The sequence below is a fragment of the Scyliorhinus torazame genome, chromosome 16 (assembly GCF_047496885.1).
Source record: "Scyliorhinus torazame isolate Kashiwa2021f chromosome 16, sScyTor2.1, whole genome shotgun sequence".
Classification (NCBI taxonomy): domain Eukaryota; kingdom Metazoa; phylum Chordata; class Chondrichthyes; order Carcharhiniformes; family Scyliorhinidae; genus Scyliorhinus; species Scyliorhinus torazame.
Window position 1 is genome coordinate 186618456 of NC_092722.1, and position 25470 is coordinate 186643925.

The 25470-nt window shown below is 46.4% G+C and overlaps 1 protein-coding gene and 1 non-coding gene across 2 annotated transcripts in view; both read left to right on the plus strand.

The window, feature by feature from the left end:
* LOC140393303 (ectonucleoside triphosphate diphosphohydrolase 4-like) overlaps positions 1-10222 on the plus strand; it is an 88001-nt gene extending 77779 nt beyond the window's left edge. Inside the window, exons 12-13 of the mRNA XM_072479610.1 lie at positions 2161-2322; positions 3494-10222. Coding sequence (XP_072335711.1) covers positions 2161-2322; positions 3494-3701 — 370 coding nt within the window. The 3' untranslated portion in view covers positions 3702-10222. The remainder of the gene's footprint in view (positions 1-2160; positions 2323-3493) is intronic.
* Positions 565-759, plus strand: LOC140393417 (U2 spliceosomal RNA). The gene has a single exon (XR_011935602.1). It is a non-coding gene; the product is annotated as a U2 spliceosomal RNA (small nuclear RNA).
* Positions 10223-25470: the final 15248 nt, after the last annotated feature.

Here is a 25470-nt window from a genome sequence, read left to right on the forward strand (position 1 = left end):
AGATTAACATATACGGCTCATTTGAATATGTTTGTGCCATATTCTCCAAGGAACTAACGACCTCACCAGCGAGGCCTGAATCCGGCGTGGGCCAGGCCTAATGGCACCTGGGAGATCTCCCAGGCCTCTGGACACCCCTGAATGATTGTGTACAGGGCAGAGTTTTCTCTTGGCACCTTGGCATTGCCAGCGTGGCACCTTTGCACTGCCAGATGGCACAGCCAGGCTGGCAAGGCCACTGTCAGGGTGGCACTGCCATGGGTCTGGGCCTGATGAGGGTGGGGGTGATGAAGGGCCTAATAAAGATGGGGCCTGTGAAAGGTGGGGGTCCTGATAAAGGGGGATCCAAAAGGGGAGATGGGGAGGCCTGAAAAGGGAGGGGGGGGTCGTCAGCAACCTCACAGCAGGGGGTCCTCACTTAGGGGGGGGGGGGGGGGGGGGAGGTGGGAGACCAGCGAGTTCAACTCCCCAGTGTTGAAAAAAATTTAGAAATGTGGGCTTGACCAGGGAGAAATATCCAAGGCCCCAAAAAATGCCGAAGTGTGGTTGAAGATTGCTGTGGACATCGCTTCTCGGCCTTTTGGCTAAGATCAAGTGTCTGTAGATTGAGCCTTTGGGTTCAGATCTGGTATGTCTCTCTTGTGGGGACCATGAATTCGATTCAATTTGAATTATTTTTTTGGAGCAGGCGAGGAGCTGGATTAGGGGTTCGCCCCTGACCCACACTCTGAGCCCTGGCTTGGTAACTCAGAAAAGGAAAATTTAAAAAAAAAAGAAGATTGCTGTGGACCTCACCCAAAAAGGTGGCGAGAAATGCCAAATTCACCCAAAATGACAATGTTTTGGCTGAGCATGCCCTAGGATCAGTGGGCAGAAATCTCAGAGTAAGGAGACGCCCATTTAGGACAGGGATGAGGAATTTCTTCTCGGGGGGCAGCAAATGTGTGGAATTCTTTACCGCAGAAAACCGTAGAGTTTTGGTTGGTGAATATGTTCAAGGCTGAGACCGACAAATATTTAAGCAGTAATGGAATCAAGAGTTATGGGGATAAGATGGGTAAGTGGAGTTGAGGATTATCACATATGATTAGTCATGATTTCATTGAATGGCAGAGCGGACTCAATGGGCCGAATGGCCTACTGCTGCTCCTATGTCTTATGGTCCACCAAGGTTAGAAAGAGAGGGAGTGGAGCTGAGACTAATCAAATCGTCGTAGACACCAAACTTCTTTTTAAAGGAAGAATTTGCACTTGCATTGCACCCTCCACAACCTTAGAACATAGAACATAACAGCGCAGTCCAGGCCCTTCAGCCCTCGATGTTGCGCCGACCTGTGAAACCACTCTAAAGCCCTTCAAATGCTCCAGAGCTAATGAAGCACAGTAGAAACCCCACAGTGCAGAAGGAGACCTTTGGCCCATCGAGTCTGCACTGACACTCTGAAAGAGCACCCCACCCAGGCCCACTCCCCCATCCTATCCCCGCAACCCCACCTAACCTTTTGGGCACGAAGGGGCAATTTAGCATTCACCCAACCCATACATCTTTGGACCGTGGGAGGAAACCGGAGCACCCGGAGGAAACCCACGCAGACACGGGGAGAAAGTGCAGACTCCGCATAGTCACCCAAGGCCAAAATTGAACCCGGGTCCCTGGATCTGTGCTAACCACTGTGCCGCCGTGCCACATCTTTGAAGTGTAGTCACTGTTGTTTCTTAAACAGGCCTTACAATAGATTGTAAAGTTCAATAATTACAAGTGGGACAGTGGAGATAATTAGACAAATAAAATGATCAGCTTGTCATGCCTAGTGTTGAGAGCATTACAATCCATTTGTCTGTTGTTTCTTGAGGCATTGGAATTCCTTGTAAACCCCTCTCGCCTCCTTGCAACACTCCTTAAACCCTATCTCTTTGACCAAGCCTTTGCTCACCTGTCCTCAATATTTCCTTGCGTGTCAAACTCTGCTTGATAGCACTTTTGTGACAAAGAATCACATACCTTCTTAGTGAATCATGGGATGTTTTACTACACTAAAGCCACAGCATCAATGCAAATGTTGTTTGGAGCGGGGGGGGGGGGGGGGGGGGGGGGTGGGAGAGACTGCGGTGTACAGCTTATTATGGCATTTCATTGTCTGTCTTTCTCTAACCTTGCAGATATCAGTGTTTTAAGTCTGCATGGATGCATGAGGTATTGCACAGTGGTTTTAACTTTCCAACCAACTATTCCAATCTGAAGACAGCCCAACTCGTCTATGACAAGGAAGTACAATGGACGCTGGGAGCAATTCTTTATAAAACTCGTTTTCTACCTCTTAGGTATGTGGCCTCATTGCAGCAACAAAATAATGATGGGTGAAACTCGGTGTGGCTTTGAGAAGCCTGAATTTGAGAATTGCAATGCTATTGTGTGCATGCTGTGTCGTTATGGGCTGGGGTTTGCAGCAAAAATAACATGGGGGCGAGCAACTTTCACCATTTTGTGCATAAAAATCAAACAGCAACTTCCGGTGACCGTACATGCGCTATTAACTGTGGAAATCAGGACCTTTCTGTCCAAGATATCGTGCATTTTCAAAAAACAGCATGAGATTCACCACTGAACTACAGTCAAGTTGCTGCACTTAATCTCTTAGATGCAGACTAAACTCGCCAGCAAATGTTGGACTTGTCCATTCAGTGGAAGTTCCCTTTTAATGCAAAGCAACCTCTGGCACTGAAGGTTAAATTTTGCAAGCATGGAGTCTCAATCCCTTAAATTTTAATAATTGTTGGAGATTTTGAAGAGCCTTTTTGTTTCATTTATATATATATATATATATATATATATATCGCTTTCTAATGCAATTTTTCTTTCCCTCTCTTTATTTTGTTTTCTGACCCTAATTTGACATTGAATTCACTAGTCCAGCAGACATTCACTGGTTCAGATTCTGCTCATTAATGATTCTTCAGTCTGATTCATTAAGGCGTTACAATTGCTTGCCTTGTTGGCTGAGGTCCCAGATGTCCAATGAAATGCTGTGGTTAAGAGGCCACTGTGCTGTATGGGCAGTTGTCAGATAGAAACCTACAATGCCAGAGCCTATTGAAAGGTCTGTGGGCAATTGTAAGTGTGTAAGGAATGGCTGCTGGCAACATCTGGCCCATTATGCATCACTGTATCCTTGGGATAATAATTTTGATTAGCAAACTGACGAAGCAAATTTCCTGCCGCATAAAAAACCTACTCACTTTTAATCTGTAACCTTGCATGTCCCTTCTCTTGTTCTCTTTTCCTCACCCATCCCCTGTTGCCCTCTTTTCCAGCTCCTCTTCTCTGCCGCTCCCCCTCTTCCTGCTCATTCTCTTTGCTTGTCTTCCCTTCTCTCTGTCTCTTGTTGTGCTGAATGTTGCTGGGCAAAGGATAAACGTACAAGATTCTGTCGGGGGAAAAGAAAATAATTCTGTTTTTTTCTTCCCCTCCCACCCGACCGTTCCCCAATGACAGGGATCTCCAGCGGGAATCCGGCAAAGCAAATCATTCCAGCTGGCTGCGGGTCTCCTTCGTCTACAACCACTACCTGTTCTTTGCCTGTTTCTTTGTGGTCCTGTTGGCCATCGTCTTGTACATCCTGCGGCTCCGCCGGATTCACAGGAGGGCGCAGCAGGAGCTGCTGTGGTTGGAGGAGGGCGAATTGACAATTGAGGGACCTTGACTTGCAACACAGTGAGAGGTGGGGGAGACGGTGCTCGGATTCTCACTGGGGAAAAAATCTGCCAAACTCTTCATTTTGCAGGATAAAATCCCATGCGGACCACAGTTTTTTTGGGGGGGATACCTGTTATTTATATTTCATCTGGAGTCTACTCCTCCCATTGCGTAACTTGATGTTTTTGGTCCAGTTGTAACCCTCCTTCTCCCTTTCTGAAGTCCGAGCTAGTAGCAAATGCAATAATATCTATTTATTGTCATGAACGCCTATGATTTTGGGGTGTTAAGTTGTACATTTGCGGTTCTGATGATTTGTATGAATCAATGCGGCTTTATTCCTGGTCTTGCCTGCACTATCCTCCAGCAATGCCAGGTGGAGATGGCAGGCCTGCTTTAGGACAATACCGATCCTTTAGGATTCCCTTCCACTGTAAGCCAAAGACCTGGGGTGGGGCTTGAACCCACAACCTTCTGACTCAGTAATTGGTGCTTCCGACTGAGCCAAGGTCACACTGCCAGAGTTCTCATTTCTAAGAGGTAATGAGCAAGCCATTTAACATGGATACAAGAGGGGAAACGGGCTGAGATTTTCCATCGTCTGTAAGAAATAAAGCCATCGATTTGTAATTTTCACGAACGGGACTAAAATTCAGAATTGTGGAAGATGGTCCCCAAATGACCAGTGGAAACCCCTGAATCAATTAGAATCTGGCCTATTCGATCGCTCAGTACAATGCTGTTATTGACCATGATAGATTTTTGTTTAAGAAATGGCCTCACATTGAAATCTGGAACTTCAGAAGGCAGGGACAATTATTAATGCTGAAACAGTGCCTTGAGTTGCAGCATAATGCAGAGCTAGGATTGTGGTAACGTGCTCTCGTCTAAGAGCATTTACACTTGCTGTTGACCCAGGCTCCGTTTCTGAGGACCCTGGGATTGGGAGCGGAACGCAAATCAAAGGCCCTGCCTTCAGCTGTCAGCTCCCGTCGCTGCCACCGGACAAGAGAGACGCTGAGCAACTCCTGTTGGGGAGGAGGCGGCAGAAGATGGGGGGAGGAACTTGGACTTGCAACCTCACTGCCCTGGTACAATTCCAAGTATCACAAACCTTTGCAGCTTGAATTTTTGCCAGCTGTTCAAAATTTGAAAAAGTTCTAGCGCCGTGCATTCCTTTAAACTGTTGCCATATCATTCTTGGAAATCATTCTGGCACACATAAGCACCAGTCTTGCAGAGAGGTTATCACAGCCTGACAGAAGGGTTCTGCATTGTTTTTCATTCAATGATATCCCTGCTTCAGGCTTAAGATGTCACATCACTGAAGCTCTTACTACTCAGAGACTTCCTGTGATGGAATGGCAAGAGGTTTGCAGATCTCGTACTCCATTGTTTTGATTTGACCCCTGCTGCGTGTGTGATCCGAGATAACACTGCACATTGCAAGTTGCTGTTGCCACCGAATTGTGAGTCATTTTACTTGCAGGAATTGGACGTTTCTTTAAGAAAAGTTACTCCTAACCGAATGACGAATGCAAGTTTGTCTCTTTAAAAAAGTTGTGATGTTCATGGTTTTCTGAATCTGAATGAAGGAAAGGGACTTGTATTCACAAAACAACTTTTGTGCCTTTGGGCCATCCTAATGTGCTTTCCAACCATTGCAACATCTTCGAAAATTCTGCAAGCTAGGTAACACAGTTGTCAATTTGTGTTCATAGAATCATAGAATTTACAGTGCGGAAGGAGGCCCATCGAGTCTGCACCGGCCCCTGGAAAGAGCACACCTCCACCCTATCCCCATAACCCAGTAACCCCACCTAACCTTTTTGGACACTAAGGGCAATTTAGCATGGCCTGCACATCTTTGGACTGTGGGAGGAAACCGGAGCACCCGGAGGAAACCCACGCAGATACGGGGAGAACGTGCAGACTCCGCACAGACAGTGACCTAAGCCAGGAATCGAATCTGGGACCCTGGAGCTGTGAAGCAACAGTGCTAACCACCGTGCTACCATGCCGCCCAGCATGGTCCAACAAACAGCAATGTGATCCCGACCAGATAATCTGTTTGTGGTCATGTTGATTAAGGGATGAGTATTTACCAGCACACCAGGGATTGCTCCCCCATCCGTCTTCAATGTAGGGCCGTTGCACCTTTTCTATCCACCTGTGAGATAGGGCCCTGAATCAACATCACATTTGAAAGTCAGCACCTCTCTCAATGTGGTAGGTTTGGTGTGTTAGATTTTTGTAATCAAACCTTCAAAGTTGGGCTCACGTTCCTGAAGGCAGCCCAAGAAGATGAGATGAGGTTCTCCTATGTGAAGTGAGTTTGGGGCAGTTGCAATCCTGCTGTTAACAGTTTTTCTTCCATAGCGCTAAACGTCACAGCTCAGCTACCGGAGGAAGCAAATTAAAAATAAATGACAATGAAAGTGCCTGCATTTTCCGAGCATGTTTCAAGTGGCCGGGACATTCCAAAGCACTGCACAGAAATGTGAGATATTATTGAAGTGTGGTTACTGTTTGAATGTAGGATATAAGCTGGACTGGTGCAGTAAAGGGCTGCTGATGTTCTCTGTTGTGATTGAAGTACATTCTTTGCACTTCCGTTAACCCCTGCTCCATTGATGCACACTTTTGCATTTCACAGCACACCCATCCTTATCTAGGCAAACACCAATCTTTGCATCACCCCGACCGCCAACCTTTGCCTCCAAGCCAGTGTTTATCCCGCAAACACCACTAGGGGTGGAATGTTGGTACAGTGGTTATCACTGCTGCCTCACAGCGCCAGGGACTCGGGTTTGATTCCGACCTTGGGTGACTGCCTGCATGTTCTCCCCCTATCTGCGGAGGTTTCCTCCGCGTGCTCCAGTTTCGTCCCACAGTCCAAAGATCTTCAGGTTAGGTTCGTTGGCCGTTCATGTCCAAAGATGTGTAGGTTAGGTGGGGTTGCAGGGATGAGGCGGGGGAGTGGCCCTAGGTGGGGGTGAGCATTCAGAGGGTTGGTGCAGACTCAATGGGCCGAATGGCATCCTGCGCTGTAGAGATTCCATGATTTGAAAAAAGATTTTCTGATCATTGCTATTTATGGGATGCGGATGTGCGTTAGTTAACTGCCCTGGTTCCTACATTGTAGTGGAAATTATATTTTGAAAATATTTCAAAGGCTGTAAAGTGTTGCGGTGCATCCTGAGGTTGTGAGAGACGTTATGGGAAGGCAAGTTTCTTCTTTCCTCCTTATGTAAAGTGGACCTGTTAATTGTTTGTTACACAAGTGGTCAGACTCTAGGAAGCATTGCTTTCACTGCTTACCTCTTGAAGCAAAGTAACAAATATAAATCCCTGGCGGCAACCTGTATTCTCACCATAGGCAGGCTGTGCTCTTGGGCTGTGCACACATTGCATCAATGTACCGATCGCAATGGACACCCATGTGAAACTTTCCATTACACTGGGAGCAGTTCTCCCTTGGGAATTGTGACTGCACTATGACTGCACAATCTTGATGCACCTCGCACATTGGATCTGCCTAGGTTTGGCTTTGTGTAATGTGGTTGAGGATTCTATTGTAATTCTTTGTTCGCCTTTTCTCCCTGTCCCTGGATGGAGTTAAATTATTTCCCTATTTGTTTTAACCCAGTAGAGCTTCCAGTGCTTTCTCCTCCAATATTAAGGCTATGAAACCTGCTGAATATGCTTTTCTTTAAAAACTCCCATTTTGATAGTTATGCTTCTCTTTGTTGACATTTTGTTCAATATTGGGGACCTGGGAAACCCTAGAGACTCAGGAGCCCAGTGGTTGCTCTTTCTCCACCCAGTGCAAAGTGTGTCAGTGAAGACAGTTGAGCTTGGCTCTGATTTGCTTCCCCCTCTCAACATTCCAGTGAGAAGGGGCAACACGGTGGCACAGTGGTTAGCATTGCTGCCTACGGTGCTGAGGACCCGGGTTCGAATCCCATCCCTGGGTCACTATCCGTGTGGAGTTTGCACATTCTCCCCGTGTCGACATGGGTTTCACCACCACAATCCCAAAGATGTGCAGGATAGGTGGATTGGCCCTGCTAAATTGCCCCGTAATTGGAAAAAATAATTGGGTACTCTAAATTAAAAAAAAACATTCCAGTGAGAAAACATTTTGCTGTTTTTTTACTGCCCCATGGCTGTCGACCGCAAGAACTCACCACGTTGGGGAATATCCTTGTCCTCCTAATCTGTGCAGGAGCGACATTATACTCCCGCTGTCCAAGAAACAAAATTGGTTTTCTGATTTAGCCTGTTCCAGCCAGAGGGGGAAACTGTACGGTAGTGTTTGTTTTTGGAAACCAGTTGGAATCTCCAAACCACAGTGCTCACTCTGCTTCGGACAATTTGGAGACTTGCTTTTTGGATAAATGGCCAGGAGTAGTACTTAGTCATACAGACCAGGAAGGTCCAATCTCCCGAGTCAGACGGGGCAGCATTTCAGAGCAATATAATTGGACTTAGAACTTGGGGCTGGGGAAAGGAAGCGATCTGGTTCCTGCTTGCCAGGCAGTGAACACTGTGGAGGACAGGATTCAGCTCAGCTGTGGTGCTCTGCATCCTTCGTTGGCTGCTGCCAAAACTGACATGAATGTCCATTTGTGCCGAAGCATTCAGGGATGATGGACCCGTGCCCCAATCTGGTCCCGACCTGCAGGAGAAGAAAGAAAATGGGGAGTGAGGGGAGGGTTCAAAAGCATTATTGAACTCAATTTAACACTAGTAGGCACTCTTACTGAACTATATCATTAATAAATTGCACTTTAGTAGGCACTCTACTGAACTATATCTCATTAATAAATTGGATGCTTCTCCATGGAGTTGTCCACAGTTCATGTTGGCCCTTTAATTAATCAACAATAGGCGGTCTTGAATGTGGTTAGATGGGCAGCACGGTAGCACAAGTGATTAGCACTGTGGCTTCACAGCGCCAGGGTCCCAGGTTCGATTCCCCGCTGGGTCACTGTCTGTGCAGAGTCTGCACGTTCTCCCCATGTCTCCGTGGGTTTCCTCTGGGTGCTCCGTTTTTCTCCTACAGTCCAAAGACGTGCAGGTTAGGTGGATTGGCCATGATAAATTGCCCTTAGTGACCAAAAAAGGTTAGGAGGAGGGGTTATTGGGTTACGGGGATAGAGTGGAGGTGAGGACTTAAGTGTGTCGGTGCAGACTCGATGGGTCGAATGGCCTCCTTCTGCACTGTATGTTCTATGTTCTTGGTTCCAAATCTAATGTTCCTTTACTGTAGTGTTGATTCCGCCTCCTACTATTAAATGTGTTGCAGAAGAGCCCGAATAAGCTAACAGTTCCAGCCATTGAGTTCTGTTGAAGGCTAGGTTAGTGTTGAAACTCAAGAGCTTCTCCGTGAGAGTTAGCACAAGATCTACCAAACCGGCCAGTGGTCGACTATGGTGCAAATGCTCTAGGGGCTACCGTTTTGCTGCTGCTTTTAATCTCTGCTGAAGCTAAGACTATCTCTCCTGCTAAGAACAAACCTCCAGCCAATAGCACTTGGGCGAAAGATGAATGGCAAAGTTCTGATGTTTCTCCATGTATTCAATGTATATATTAGGATACTGCTTAGATACAAGTGAATCCAGTCACGTGTCCGAGGTTCCTAGTCTGCCTAACTCGCACATCTACACCTATCCCAGCATCATGCAATGCTGCCCTTGATCTTGAATCTGAGACTCAATGTAAAGTCAAACATTGGTTGGATAAACATTACATCTGCATACTCTAGAACGAGGGTAATGAAATTATTTAAAACGTAAATAGTTTTTAATATTGCATCTAAGCAGTACCAAATAATGTATTTAATAAACAAACCATGCATTTTCTTTGATTTAAAAAAAAAAAAATATTCATGTGACGTGTGTCACGGGAAAGGCCAACATCCAGCATTTATTGGCCATTTACCCCCCCCCCCCCCCTTCCAAGTCTTGTCATTCCTCAGTGTCAGCCAGATAATCCCTGTCCTCCCGATTGATGGGACCAAGATTTAAGCACCTGCCCCCCAGCAGTTAAGCGGCCAAAGGCTTTGTAATATTTCATAACCGCTTCATCAGAGTAACCCAATACGGAGCAGAATTCACAGGCACCCAAAATATTTCCAGTTGATTTTCGGTTCAAAGTGTACCTCATTTCATTTATGAGCATGTTGCAAATTGATCAATATCCATCCAATGGCAGCGCAGTACAAAGTAATGCCAGTCACTTGGCTAACTGCAACTTAAGGCATGCATTTCAAGTTTCCGAATGATTGCCCTACCTCTGTCGAGTCTTCAGACTGGTTGATTACTACGTTATCTGTTCAATCACAGTCCGAGAGTGTTTATGTTCAGTTCATTGATATTCAAATCATTTCCTTTTGTTTCGTATTGATTGTTTGGCTGGACCTGATTGACTCAGAGTCTCTTTAATGATGTACATTTGTATAGAGTGTTGAAAGAGAAATGTGACCAAATAAAATTTCCAGATTAACATTTGCTTATTCCACCACCACATGTTCTGTCTGGTTCAGTAAACATGTTCTCTTTTGGAAACTAGGGCAATATCAAGGGATTAGCCCCACAGTTTATAGATAAGCTGAAATAATTCTACATCCAACACCATCCTACCCATGAGTCCTTGAAAGAGTTATCCACTTTAGTCCCACACCCTTGCTCTTTCCCCTTGGTCCTGCATTTATTTATCCTGTTCAAGAGTATATCCACTTCCCTCTTGAAAGTTACAACTAAATCAGCATCCACTATTCTTGCAAGCTGTGCATTTTTTGGGGGGGATCATGACGAATTTCTTCTCTTCCCCACACTGGATCCTTTGCTAATTATCTTAATCCTGACTTTTGACCCTCCTGTCAAAGGAGGCTGGTTTGCCTTATTTGCTCGATTAAAGCTCTTAAGTTTGAATGCAACTATTCCATCGCTCCTGGACCTCCTGTGCTCTAAACAGAATATTCCAGGTTATCTAGTCCTTCCACATAACAGGCATTCGACTTTAGGGTACCATGTTTAACCTAAACGATGGAACCTGGCAACGCCTAGGTGGCGGCACGGCAGCACAGTGGTTAGCACTTGCTTCACAGCTCCAGGGACTCGGGTTCAATTCCCGGCTTGGGTCAGTCTGTCTGTGCAGAGTCTGCACGCTCTCTCTGCGTCTGCGTGGGTTTCCTCCGGGAGCTCCGGTTTCCTCCCACAAGTCCCAAAAGACATGCTGTTAGGTGAATTGGATATTCTGAATTCTCCCTCTGTGTACCCAAACAGGCGCCTGAGTGCAGAGACTAGGGGCTTTTCACAGTAATGTTACGGGCGAGGTGTTTTCAGAACCCCAAAATGTATCATGGAGTTCAACCAACCTCCCTTTAATGGATTGTTGCTTTTCCAGCACACAGCTTGTTCCCCAGGTGTGGGATTACAATTATGGACACATGGTTTTTAACACAAAACAATGTTTATTCCATAAACTCAAATTAACCTATTAAATAAACATTGGATCTCTTAACACCCCTTACTTCAAAGATAACCCCGAACATAATACAACACTAAATAATCCCTCAAAATGTTCCTTCAAACATCCAAAAGGCTTCAAATCTTCAAAACAGTAACACACCAGGTCACTGAATATAGATATTTTCTGTTAAGTGGCAGAGATATATCAGCTTGGTTGACTTCAGCTCCAGCACCTTGTTTTTCTTCCTGCAGCTCTCTGGAAACACCCAGACACACCCAAGCTGTTTTTTCAAACCTGGCTTTCTCCCTTCAAGCAGCTCATAGCAAACCAGAACTTCTCAAGCTGCTGTCTCAAACTGGCTTTCTCCTTTTAAGCAGCTCACAGCAAAAACAGCCAGGCACTTTTAAACTGCTCTCAGCGAAACCAGCCAGGCACTTTTCAGCTGCTCTCAGCAAAACTGAAACCAAAAGCAGAAGTGAGCTCAGCTCCTGTGACATCACTTCTGTAATATGATCATCTCCATTCCTTAAAGGTACATTGCTTAAACATCCATTTCTTAAAGGTACTCTCACATGACAGTAACTTCATTGCAGTGTTAATGTAAGCCTACTTGTGACAATAATAAAGATTATTATAATATTTAGTTTATATTCAAAGAAACTGAAACATAATCTCCCAAAGTTCTTTACTGCCAATAAAGTACTTTCGGGCAGCACGGTGGCGCAATGGTTAGCCCTGCTGCCTCACGGCACCGAGGTCCCAGGTTCGATCCCGGCTCTGGGTCACTGTCCATGTGGAGTTTGCACATTCTCCCTGTGTTTGCGTGGGTTTCGCCCCCACATCCCAAAGATGTGCAGGCTAGGTGGATTGGCCACGCTAAATTGCCCCTTAATTGGAAAAAATTAATTGGGTACTCTAAATTATTTTTAAAAAGTATTTTCGACAGTCACTGTTGTGATGTAGGAACCAATTTCTGCACAGCAAGCTCCCACAAGCAGCAGTAAGATAACCAATGTTGATTGAGGGATAAAATTAATAGCCAGGGTACTCCCCAGCTATTCTTCAAAATAGCGTCTCAGGATTTCGGTTTAACGTCAAATTGCAAAGACAGTGGGCGCAAATATTCAGACCAGTTTGATACATGCGCAAATCCTGTTAAGGCTGCTAATCTCGCAAGAGGGCCATAACGGAATTTGGGCCAGCGAGAACATGATTTCCATTATTTTAAATAAATTTAAATGTCATGGTGGCACAGTGCTCAGCACTACTGCCTCACAGCGCCAGCAATCGGGTTTGAATGCGTGACTCTCTGTGTGGAGTTTGCACATTCTCCCTGTGGCTTGTCTGCGTGCGTTTCCACCGTCATACTGGTGCCAAAGAAGATCCAGGCACTGTGCCTCAACAACTAATGTCCGGTGGCCTTGCCATCTGTCATTATGAAGTGCCTCAAGAGGTTGGTCATGAGCCACATCAACTTCATACTCCCAGAATGCCTTGATCCACTGCAATTTGAATACCGCCACAACCGGTCCACAGCAGATGTCATCTCTCTAGCCCTACACTCATCCCTGGAGCATCTCGACAACAAGGACTCCTACGTCAGACGCCTATTCATTGACTACAGCTCCGCCTTCAACACCATAATCCCAGCCAAGCTCATATCAAAACTCCAAACCCTAGGGCTTGTCTCCTCCCGCTGCAGCTGGATCCTCCACTTCCTGACCCATAGACCACAATCAGTAAGGACAAATAACACCTCCTCCACAATAGTCCTCAATACTGGTGCCCCACAAGACTTTGTACTATACTCCCTATTCACACACGACTATGGCACAATTTGGCTCCAACTCCATCTACATGTTTGCTGATGACGTGACCGTAGGGGACGGATCTTGAAAACGATGAAATAGAGTACAGGAGAGAGATAGAGAACATGGTGACGTGGTGCAACATCCACCCAACCTGCAACTCTTTGGACTGTGGGAGGAAACCCACGCAGTCACCCGACGTAGGACTTGAACCCGGGTTCCTGGTGCTGTGAGGCAGTATGTTAACCACTGTGCTGCTGTGACACCCCACTTCGACCATGTCCTGTATAACGTCCATTGATTTGATTTGCCTCACAATAAGTAACACAAACAGTGAATTGTGAGAAAGGGGATTGATAAATAATAAGAGTAGTTGTCAGTTGATACCAAGCTGAGGTTTTTGTCCGAATTTGAATGCTATTGTCTTTATCCCTATTGTAATCCTCACTGACAATCATCTAGGAACATACTGTAACTTGTTCTTTCTTCCATAAAGCTTGAGAATAAAAAATCAGGGTCCTGCTTTAACTTCTCACCCCATGGCAGTATCCCTAGCGCAATCTCCTCAATAATAATCTTTATTGCCACAAGTAGGCTTATGAAGTTACTGTGAAAATCCCCTGGTTGCCACACCCCGGCGCCTGTTCGGGTACACAGAGGGAGAATTCAGACTGTCCAATTCACCTAACAACCACGTCTTTCAGGACTTGTGGGAGGAAACCCACGCAAACACGGGGAGAACGTGCAGACTCCGCACAGACAGTGAACCAAGCCGGGAACCTGGGACCCTGGCGCTGTGAAGCAACAGTGCTAACCATATGGACCGGCAGGAGTCCTGGCCCTGTTCCAGGAGCCGCTACTCTTAATTAGCGGTGCACAAAATCATCCATTAAAAAGTATTAGAGCCCATACAAGATGCCATACAAAGAAGGCAACCGCACCTTAAAGGGTAAAAAAACAACTGCTCAATCTCATTTGCCTGCCTATTTTCCCCTCTGCATTTCATATTATTTTCAGAATTGTGTCTGCACTAAATAGATTCAAATAAGCATTGCTGCTATTGGTTGAGCAGCTGTTTAATTTCCATTTAAGTTAGGTGTTATACACTGAATTCTCACTCGCGAAGGAAGCCAAATGTCTCATGCATTTTTCATTTGCAAGTCCTGCCTACTCTGCATTTAAAGCTTCTTCTAAAACTGCAATATTCGCTCACTGGTCATTAAAACTTAATTTTAGGTAGTCACATTTTTAGCCCCTCCTTTTTGGTTGATATTTCCATCAAACGTGTATAGTCTACTGAAAATTCAAAATCCCTTTTGTGCAGTAAAATAGTGTATTAGCCAGTAAACCAACATAAATGTTGCATCAAAGTGAAATCATAATACCAAAAATAATTGAATTGGGCAACTTGGATTTCACAACGTAGACTGCTGTTAAAAAACGGAGAGTTGGCTTGATATTTTCCCATTCAAGTTTTCTATGCCCATCTTCAGAAAGTAACACCCAGTCGCTCATCTGGAACAACTTAATTTATATAGTGCCTTTAACATAGAAAACTGTCCAAGATGCTTCATAAAGTGTTAGCGGACATAAATAAACACCGGGCCAAAGTAGGAGATCATAGAATTTACAGTGCAGAAGGAGCACCCTACTTAGGCCCACTCCTCCACCATATCCCAGTGACCCCACCTAACCTTTTCTTTGGACACTAAGGGCAATTTAGCATGGCCAATCCACCTAACTGCACATCTTTGGACTGTGGAAGGAAACCGGAACGCCCGGAGGAAACCCGCGCAGACACGGGGAGAACGTGCCGACTCCGCACAGACAGTGACCCAAGCCAGGAATCGAACCCAGGACCCTGGAGCTGTGATGTAACAGTGCTAACTGAGATATCAGGAGAGGAATTAAAAGTCAGGTCCAAGAGGAATTTTATTATTTAGCATAGTCTTAGATTTGGGGAAGGCATAGCCACCAGTAATGAGGGAAAAGGGTTGGAGCACGGGACAAAGGGTGTCATAGGGGGAAGACAGATTTTTCTGAGAGTTGTAGTGTTGGAGGAGAAGATGGAGCAAGCCCAAAAATGGATTTAAAAACAAGAAGAGAATTTGAGGGAGCCGGGAGCTAATGTAAGACTGAGCACCAGGGTGATGCGTGAGAGTGACTTAGGCAAGTAAGGATGCAGGGAGCCGAGTAGCCATTCTCCACTGATGGGGCCTAGATAGGGAACATCAGCAGAATATTCCATTACTTGGACTTCTGTCCTTCACTAATGTCCACATATGTGAACTCTTGGTTAGACCACCTCACAGTACTGTCAACAGTCCTGGTCTCCATATTATATGAAGGATATTGAGGCAGTGGAGAATCACAGAATTCCTACAGTGCAGAAGGAGGCCATTTGGCCCATCGAGTCTGCACCGACCCTCTGAAAGAGCATCCCACCTAGGCCCGCTCCCCAGCCCTAACCCCCATAATCCCACATAACCTTTGGACAATAAGGGGCAATTCAGCATGACCAATCCATGGGAGGACTGTGGGAGGAAAACCGGGACCACTCGGAGGAAACCCACACAGACACGGGGAGAACATGCAAACTCCACACGGGCAGTCACCCGAAGCCGGAATTGAACACGGGTTCCTGCCGCTGCGAGCGCTAACCAGTGTACCACTATGCCGCTTTTGATGCAAATAAGATGCAAATAAAAATGTTGGTCCTGTTTTAAAATAAATATCTTATTCACTCTTAATCTCGTAAGTAATTTTAGAAATTACTTTAATATAGCTTCATTCTCATGTCATCCCAGAGCACTTCACAGTCAATGAATTACTGTTGCAGCTTATTAAACACAACTGCCGATTTGTGCTAAAACAGGTAGGAATCTGGGGCGACATTCTCCGACCCCCCGCCGGGTCGGAGAATCGCCGGGGGCTGGCGTGAATCCCGCCCCCGCCGGTTGCCGAAGTCTCCGGCACCGGATATTCGGCGGGGGCGGGAATCGCGCTGCGCCAGTTGGCGGGCCCCCCCCCGCTCGATTCTCCGGCCCGGATGGGCCGAAGTCCCGCCGATAAATTGCCTGTCCCGCCGGCGTAAATTAAATCACCTACCTTACCGGCGGGACAAGGCGGCGTGGGCGGGCTCCAGGGTCCTGGGGGGGGTGCGGGGCGATCTGACCCCGGGGGGTGCCCCCACGGTGGCCTGGCCCACGATCGGGGCCCACCGATCCGCGGGCGAGCCTGTGCCGTGGGGGCACTCTTTCCCTTCCGCCTCCGCCACGGTCTCCACCATGGCGGAGGTGGAAGAGACTCCCTCCACTGCGCATGCGTGGGAAACTGTCGGCGGCCGCTGACGCTCCCGCGCATGCGCCGCCCGGAGATGTAATTTCCGCGCCAGCTGGCGGGGCAACAAAGGCCATTTCCGCCAGCTGGCGGGGCGGAAATTCCTCCGGCGTCGGCCTAGCCCCTCAATGTTGGGGCTCGGCCCCCAAAGATGCGGAGCATTCCGCACCTTTGGGGCGGCGCGATGCCCGTCTGATTGGCGCCGTTTTGGGCGCCAGTCGGCGGACATCGCGCCGTTTGCGGAGAATTTCGCCCCAGATCAATGACCAGTGACTTTATTTTGGTGGTGTTGATTGAGGAGAAAATATGGGCCTGTTCTTCAATTAGTGCCATGGCATCTTTTACATTCAACTGCAGAAGCTGACAGGACCTCTGCTTGAAAGACAGCTCCAGTGTAGCACTCCCTCACTGCCAGTGGCAGCCTCAATTCTATGCTCCAACTTCAGTAGTGGGAACTAAGACTTCAACCTTCAGTTGTAAAGGTTCACACCCTATTCATAAACCCAAGCTTCATTTAATTGAAAGCTGGGGAATGGAACTCCAGCCCATATCGCCTTACTAAATTCTTCGATATTCTAAAGTCTTTTTACATATATTTCCCACCTGCTCCCAATGTCGTCTCCTCTATATCGGAGAGACCAAACGCAGACTGGGTGATCACTTTGCTGAGCACCTTCGGTCTGCGCATTCAGGACCCTGACCTCCCCGTTGCTTGCCATTTTAACAAAAGACTCTGCTCCCATGCCCACATGTCTATTCTTGGCCTGCTGCAATGTTCCAGTGAAGCTCAATGCAAACTGGAGGAACAACATCGCATCTTCCGGTTAGTGCTGAAGGAGGCCATTTGGCCCATCGAGTCTGCACCCACCTTGGCCCGCTCCCCAGCCCTATCCCCGTATTCTCCAGCAAAACTGAATGTGGAACTCACAGGTGTTGATATGCTAAATAAATATGGCAGACAATTTGAGTTGCAAAGCCCCATGCGTCCCTGAAATCCCTGAGACACATGACACCAAGGTATCTGGGATAGGATGCCAGCTGATGGCCACTAACAGAAATAAATGCATGACATGAAAGAAGGGCGACAGGGCAATGGTCACTTAATTATAAATCACTTCTTGGCCTTATGGCTAAGATCAAGCGTGAAATCAGGTGCAATGCCTGATCTTGTCATCTTCAGTCTAGTGGGCACCATGAATTTGAATTTTTTTTTGCGCAAGCAAGGGAATAGAATCAGGGCTTGTCCTGCCCATCTGTGCGTTAGATTTGTAACTCTAAGAAAGGAATCAAATTTAAGAAAGGAAGTCATTTAATTATTCTGAAACATCCTGCAAGGGGTGTGGATTGTGGGAGCTGGCAACAGCGCTGCTGCCATTTGCCCCAGGGAAGTAATCGGGGACTCCTGCGGTGGTAGCCACGCTGAAGATTTGGAGGCAATTCTGACGGCATTTTAAGTTGGGGATGGGTCCCGAGGGTGATGCTGATAAGAGGGAATCATGGGTTTGAGCCAGAGAGGATGGATGGGAGGGCAGCGGGGTGAAGGAGATGAAGGATTTGATATTGGAGGAGCGGTTCGCAAGATTGGAGGAGTTGGTGGTGAAGTTTGGGCTCCAACGTGAGGAGGGCTTCAGATACATGCAGGCGCGGATCTTCGCGAGAAACGTCTTCCCAAACTTTCCAGTTGCTGGAAGAGGCGCTTCGGTGATGGGACTGGAGGGTGGGGTCATTTCGGCCATTCACGATGTGATCATGGAGGAAGATAAGGTGTTCATGGAAGGGATTAAGGCCAAGCGAGAGGAGGAACTGGGGATGGCGTTGGAGGAGGGATTATGATGCGAGGTGCTGTGGGAGGGTTAATGTCTCAACCTCGCGCGTGCAGCTGGGGTTGATTCAATTAAAAGAGGTGTACAAGGTGCACTTAGCGAAGGCGAAGATGAGCCGGCTGTTTGAGGGGGTGGAGGGTCGCTGTGAATGGTGCGGGAGGGGCTCAGCTAATCATGTTCACATGTTCTGGTCTCTCCAAAGTTGGATAAATTTTGGGCGTCGCTTTTTAGCACCGTGTCAGAGGTCCTACATGTGGATTTGGAGCTTGGTCCACTGGAGGCCATACTCGGGGTGTTAGGCCTGCTAGAGTTGCAGACGGGTGCGGGGACAGATGTCTTAGCCTGCGCCTCATTGATCGCTCGCATGCGGGTCCTCTTGGGATGGAGGTCAGCTTCTTTCCCCACTGTGCCTCGGCGAGGCTGGGGGATCTAATGGAGTTCCTATACTTGTCGAAGGTGCAATTTGCACTGGTGGGGGGGGGGGGGGGCAGATCAAGGTATCCACAAAAGATGGGCGTGTTTATCCTACTATTTGGGGATCTGGTTGCCATCAAGTCGTTGGGGAGGCAATTTTTTTTTTTTGGGCGGGAGGGGGGGGGGGGGGGGGGAGTTAGTGTTGGATTTGTGTTTATTCTTTGTAAAAATGTTAAAATATTGAAAATTTGAATAAAAATATTTTAAAAAAATATTCTGAAACATTAGGATTTGGTAACTCAGAACGAACACAGAAAACCAAGCTGCGGTATATTAAATACCTCTGTAATTTCTCCCAAGTAAGCCCCATTGCATGCCATAATGGTTCCATTGGCAGGAAGCACAGTAACCAGAGTACACCCATTTAAAATAAATGGCAAAATATCCAGAGGGGACATATGGAAAAAATAATTGACGCAGAGAGTGGTTACAATTTGGAATGGCAGTGGAAGCAGGTTCGACAGTAACTTTCAAACAGAAACACAATGTCCACAAGAAAGGGAGACATTTGCAGGGTTGCAGAAGAGTAAATCGAGTGAATCTAAATGGAAAGCTCTTTCAAAGAGACAGCACAGGCACTAGGTGGGCCAAATGGCCTCCTGTGATGTGCGGTTCTATCGTGGAGTGCAGTGTCTGTGCTCCATGTGCCAGCCATTCACGAGCCATTCTCCGCCTGTACTGAAGATATTTTTGTGTTCATTGCAGATCAATATCGGTGCTGGAAAATGGAGCACATTCTTATTTACAGCCAGTGCCCAAGTAATTCCAAACACAGCAGGGGTTAGACATTATTTAGAACACCCTACAAACTCAGCAATGAAAACCTCATTAAAAAAAAAATCCCTTCTCCAGCTGCTATACTGGAACAAAGTAGTCAATTCCTTAAAAATTTACAAACAAAAATTGAAGCCTTCCTATTAGTGTTCTTGCAGCCCAAAGAATCAGCTTAACTCCAAATGGTGATTAATTCACCCTGGTTCCAGTGTGAGGTTTTTAAACAAGGGCAAAATGTCACAGAAAATGGCTGAAGTAATTTCTGATCAGAACTACGGGATACTTTGCACAGGTTACACCAAAGTCGGATAGAATTGCACCAGGGCGTAAGTTCTACTGCAGTTACCCTGATAAAACCCTTCGCGATTTTGAACACCTCCAATAAATCGCCGCTTAACCTTCTGTGCATGGGTTGAAGAATCCCAGCATTTCCTGCCTATCTGAAATTCAGGGTAGGATGCAACCATTAGGCAAACTAGGCACCCCACCACTTGGCGGTACCCCTCCAAGCCACTCGCCATCCTAACTTGGAAATATATCGGCCGCTCCTTCACTGTTGCTGAACCCAAATAGAACATAGAACAGTACAGCACAGAACAGGCCCTTCGGCCCTCAATGTTGTGCCGAGCATTGTCCGAAACCAAGATAAAGCTATCCCACTCCCTGTCATTCTGGTGTGCTCCATGTGCCTATCCAATAACCGCTTGAAAGTTCCGACTCCACTATCACAGCAGGCATTCCATTCCACACCATAACCACTCTCTGAGTAAAGAACCTACCTCGGACACCCCTCCTGTATCTCCCACCCTGAATCTTATAGTTATGCCCCCTTGTAACAGCTACATCCACCGGAGGAAATAGTCTCTGAACGTCCACTCTATCTATCCCCCTCATCATCTTATGAACCTCTAATAAGTCGCCTCTCATCCTCCTCGGCTCCAAAGAGAAAAGCCCGAGCTTCCTCAACCTTTCCTCATAAGATCTAACCTGCAAACCAGGCAGCATCTTGGTAAATCTCCTTTGCACCCTTTCCAATGCTTCCACACCCTTCCTATAATGAGGTGACCAGAACTGCACACAATACTCCAAATGTGGTCTCACCAGGGTCATGTATAGTTGCAGCATAACCCCGTGGCTCTTAAACTCAAGCCCCCTGTTAATAAACGCTAACACACTATAAACCTTCTTCACGGCTCTATCCACTTGAGTGGCAACCTTCAGAGATCTGTGGACATGAACCCCAAGATCTCTCTTTTCCTCCACATTCCTCAGAACCCTGCCGTTGACCCTGTAATCCGCATTCAAATTTTTTCTACCAAAATGAATTACCTCGCACTTATCAGGGTTAAACACCATCTGCCATTTTTTGACCCAACTCTGCATCCTATCAATGTCTCTTTGCAGCCGACACCAGCCCTCCACCTCATCCACTACTCCACCAATCTTGGTGTCATCAGCAAATTTACTGACCCACCCTTCAGCCCCCTCCTCCAAGTCATTGATAAAAATCACAAATAGCAGAGGACCCAGCACTGATCCCTGTGGTACACCACTGGTAACTGGTCTCCAGTCTGAAAATTTTCCATCCGCCACCACCCTCTGTCTTCTATGTGATAGCCAGTTACTTATCCAATTGGCCAAATTTCCCTCTATCCCACACCTCCTTACTTTCTTCATGAGCCGACCATGGGGAACCTTATCAAACGCCTTACTAAAATCCATGTATACGACATCAACTGCTCTACCTTCATCTACACACTTAGTTACCTCCTCAAAGAATTCAATCAGATTTGTGAGGCAAGACTTACCCTTCACGAATCCGTGTTGACTATCCTGGATTAAGCTGCATCTTTCCAAATGGTCATAAATCCTATCCTTCAGGACCTTTTCTATTAACTTACCGACCACCGAAGTAAGACTAACTGGCCAATAATTACCATGGTCATTCCTATTCCCTTTCTTGAACAGAGGAACAACATTCGCCACTCTCCAGTCCTCTGGCACTATCCCCGTGGAAAGTGAGGACCAAAGATCAAAGCCAAAGGCTCTGCAATCTCATCCCTTGCCTCCCAAAGAATCCTTGGATATATCCCATCTGGCCCAGGGGACTTGTCGACCCTCAGGTTTTTCAAAATTGCTAATACAGCCTTCCTCAGAACATCTACCTCCTCCAGCCTACCCGCCTGTATCACATTCTCATCCTCAAAAACATGGCCCCTCTCCTTGGTGAACACTGAAGAAAAGTATTAATTCAATGCCTCTGCTATTTCTTCTGACTCCATGCACAAGTTCCCACTACTGTCCTTCACCGGCCCTACCCTCACCCTGGTCGTTCTTTTATTTCTCACATAAGACTAAAAAGCCTTGGGTTTTCCTTGATCCGACCCGCCAAGGAATTCTCATGCCCCCTCCTAGCTCTCCAAAGCCCTTTTTTCAGCTCATTCCTTGCTACCTTGTAACCCTCAAGCGACCCAACTGAAGCTTGTTTTCTCATCCTTACATACTCTTGCTTTTTCCTCTTGACAAGACATTCAACCTCATTTGTGAGCCATGGTTCCCTCACACAGCCATTTCCTTCCTGCCTGACAGGGACATGCCTATCAAGGACACGCAGTGTTTGTTCCTTGAACAAGCTCAACTTTTCATTTGTGCCTTTACCTGACAGTTTCTGTTCCCATCTTATGCTCCCTAATTCTTGCCTAATCGCATCATAATTACCCCTCCCCCAATTATAAACCTTGCCCTACCGTATGGCCCTATCCCTGTCCATTGCTATAGTGAAAGATACCAAATTGTGGTCACTATCTCCAAAGTGCTCTCCCTCAAACAAATCTAACACTTGGCCCAGTTCATTACCCAGTAACAAATCCAATGTGGCCCCCCCTCTTGTCGGCCTATCCACATATTGTGTCAGGAAATCCTGGAACTCCCTCCCTAACAGCACAGTGGATGTACCTGCACCACATGAACAGCCGCAGTTCAAGAAGGCCAGCTCACCACCACCTTCTAAGGGAAACTAGGGATGGGCAATGAATGCCTGCCCGGTCAATGCTTTGAAATAATAAATCAAAAAAGGAGCAGGAACCCTTACTGAATTTCCCCCATCTCTAGTCTCGGACCATTTAGCTCAAAGTAGAGCAACAGACACGGGTAAATACATGTCATGTGAACACAAAATTACTAAAATACCAACAAACAGCTGTGACTTTCATAGGCAGTCATCAGGAAGGCGATTTCCTTTTTGGGTGCGTGTAACAAATTTAATTTAAAGGCGCCGTGACGAGTTATGGCAACGTTTCTAGTAGCTGCTGCACACTGTTGCCCTCCGGTACCTCATGAACATTAGTAATTTTAATTCAGCATCCAGGTCACCATATCCGAGCAACAGTCTTCCTGTTCAGGAGAAAGAGGAGAAGGAACAGGGAAAATTGAAAGGTGGTGTTGTTATCATAAAATAATAATAATCTTTATTATTGTCACAAGTAGGCTTACATTAACACTGCAATGAAGTTACTGTGAAAAGCCCCTCGTCGCCACATTCCGGCGCCTGTTCGAGTACACTGAGGGTGAATTCAGAATGTCCAATTCACCTAAGAAGCACGTCTTTTGGGACTTGTGGGAGGAAACTGGAGCACCCGGAGGAAACCCATGCAGACACGGGGAGAACGTGCAGACACCGCACAGACAGTGACCCAAGCCGCGAATCAAACGTGGAACCCTGGCGCTGTAAAGCAACAGTGCTAACCACTGTGCTAACGTGCTGCCCATGGAATCATAGATTATTACAGTAAGAGGCCATTTGACACTGGCTCTTTCAAAGAACAATCCACTTAGTCTGTCATGTGAGAGTACCTTTAAGAAATGGGTGTTTACAAATGGGTGTGTATATAAACATCTGTAGTGAGAGTACCTTTAAGAAATGGGTGTTTACTACTGCAGTGATGTCAGAGAGTGGGTGGAGCTGGGCTATCTGTCAGCTTTTTACTTTTGTTTTAGGCTGTTTGCTGTATGGTGTGTTTTAGTTTTGTTTTCAGTGTTGGAGCTGAAGCCAGACAGAGCAAGTCTCTCTGCCATGAAAAGACTATCTTTTGATCATAAGAACATAAGAACTAGGAGCAGGAGTAGGCCATCTGGCCCCTCGAGCCTGCTCCGCCATTCAATGAGATCATGGCTGATCTTTTGTGGACTCAGCTCCACTTTCCGGCCCGAACACCATAACCCTTAATCCCTTTATTCTTCAAAAAACTATCTATCTTTATCTTAAAAACATTTAATGAAGGAGCCTCAACTGCTTCACTGGGCAAGGATTTCCATAAATTCACAACCCTTTGGGTGAAGAGGTTTTTCCTAAGCTCAGTCCTAAATCAACTTCCCCTTATTTTGAGGCTATGCCCCCTAGTTCTGCTTTCACCCACCAGTGGAAACAACCTGCCCACATCTATCCTATCTATTCCCTTCATAATTTTATATGTTTCTATAAGATCCCCCCTCATCCTTCTAAATTCCAACGAGTACAGTCCCAGTCTACACAACCTCTCCTCGTATTTCAACCCCCTCAACTCTGGGATTAACCTAGTGAATCTCCTCTGCACAGTACCCTCCAGCGCCAGTATGTCCTTTCTCAGGTAAGGAGACCAAAACTGAACACAATACTCCAGGTGTGGCCTCACTAACACCTTATATAATTGCAGCATAACCTCCCTAGTCTTAAACTCCATCCCTCCAACAATGAAGGACAAAACTCCATTTGCCTTATTAATCACCTGTAAACCAATTTATTGTGACTCATGCACTAGCACACCCAGGTCTCTCTGCACAGCAGCATGTTTTAATATTTTATCATTTAAATAATAATCCCTTTTGCTGTTATTCCTACCAAAATGGATAACCTCACATTTGTCAACATTGTATTCCATCTGCCAGACCCTAGCCCATTCACTTAGCCTATCCAAATCCCTCTGCAGACTTCCAGTATCCTCTGCACTTTTTGCTTTACCACTCATCTTAAGTGTCGTCTGCAAACTTGGACACATTGCACTTGGTCCCCAACTCCAAATCATCTATGTAAATTGTGAACAATTGTGGGCCCGACACTGATCCCTGAGGGACACCACTAGCTCCTGATTGCCAACCGGAGAAACACCCATTAATCCCCACTCTTTGCTTTCTATTAATTAACCAATCCTCTATCCATGCTACTACTTTACCCTTAATGCCATGCATCTTTATCTTATGCAGCAAACTTTTGTGTGGCACCTTGTCAAAAACGTTCTGGAAATCCAGATATACCACATCCATTGGCTCCCCGTTATCTACCGCACTGGTAATGTCCTCAAAAAATTCCACTAAATTAGTTAGGCACGACCTGCTCTTTATGAACCCATGCTGCGTCTGCCCAATGGGACAATTTCCATCCAGATGCCTCGCTATTTCTTCCTTGATGATGGATTCCAGCATCTTCCCTACTACCGAAGTTAAGCTAACTGGCCTATAATTACCCGCTTTCTGCCTACCTCCTTTTTAAAAAAAAATAATTTTTATTAAAGTTCTCACAAACTATCAACAACAAAATGTAAAAGGAACCCAATAGAATTAAATACAAAACAAAACAACCCCATGCAGGTCGGCGCAACATCGAGGGCCGAAGGGCCTGTACTGCGCTGTAATGTTCTATGTTCTATGCCCCCTCCCGCCTATACATAAATAATAAATTAACACCCCGAAACACATAGCAAACATAGAAAATATATACACCCCCTCAGATCCCCCAGTATAGACAAACAAAAATAAATTAGAACCACCCCCCCGGGTTGCTGCTGCTGCTGACCATTGTCTACCTTTCTGCCAGGAAGTCCAAGAATGGTTGCCACCGCCTGAAAAACCCTTGCACCGATCCCCTTAAGGCAAATTTCACCCTCTCCAATTTAATAAACCCGCCATACCGTTGATCCAGGATTCCACGCTTGGGGGCCTCGTATCTTTCCACTGAAGAAGAATCCTTCGCCGGGCTACCAGGGACGCAAAGGCCAAAATACCGGCCTCTTTCGCCTCCTGCACTCCCGGCTCCTCTGCAACCCCA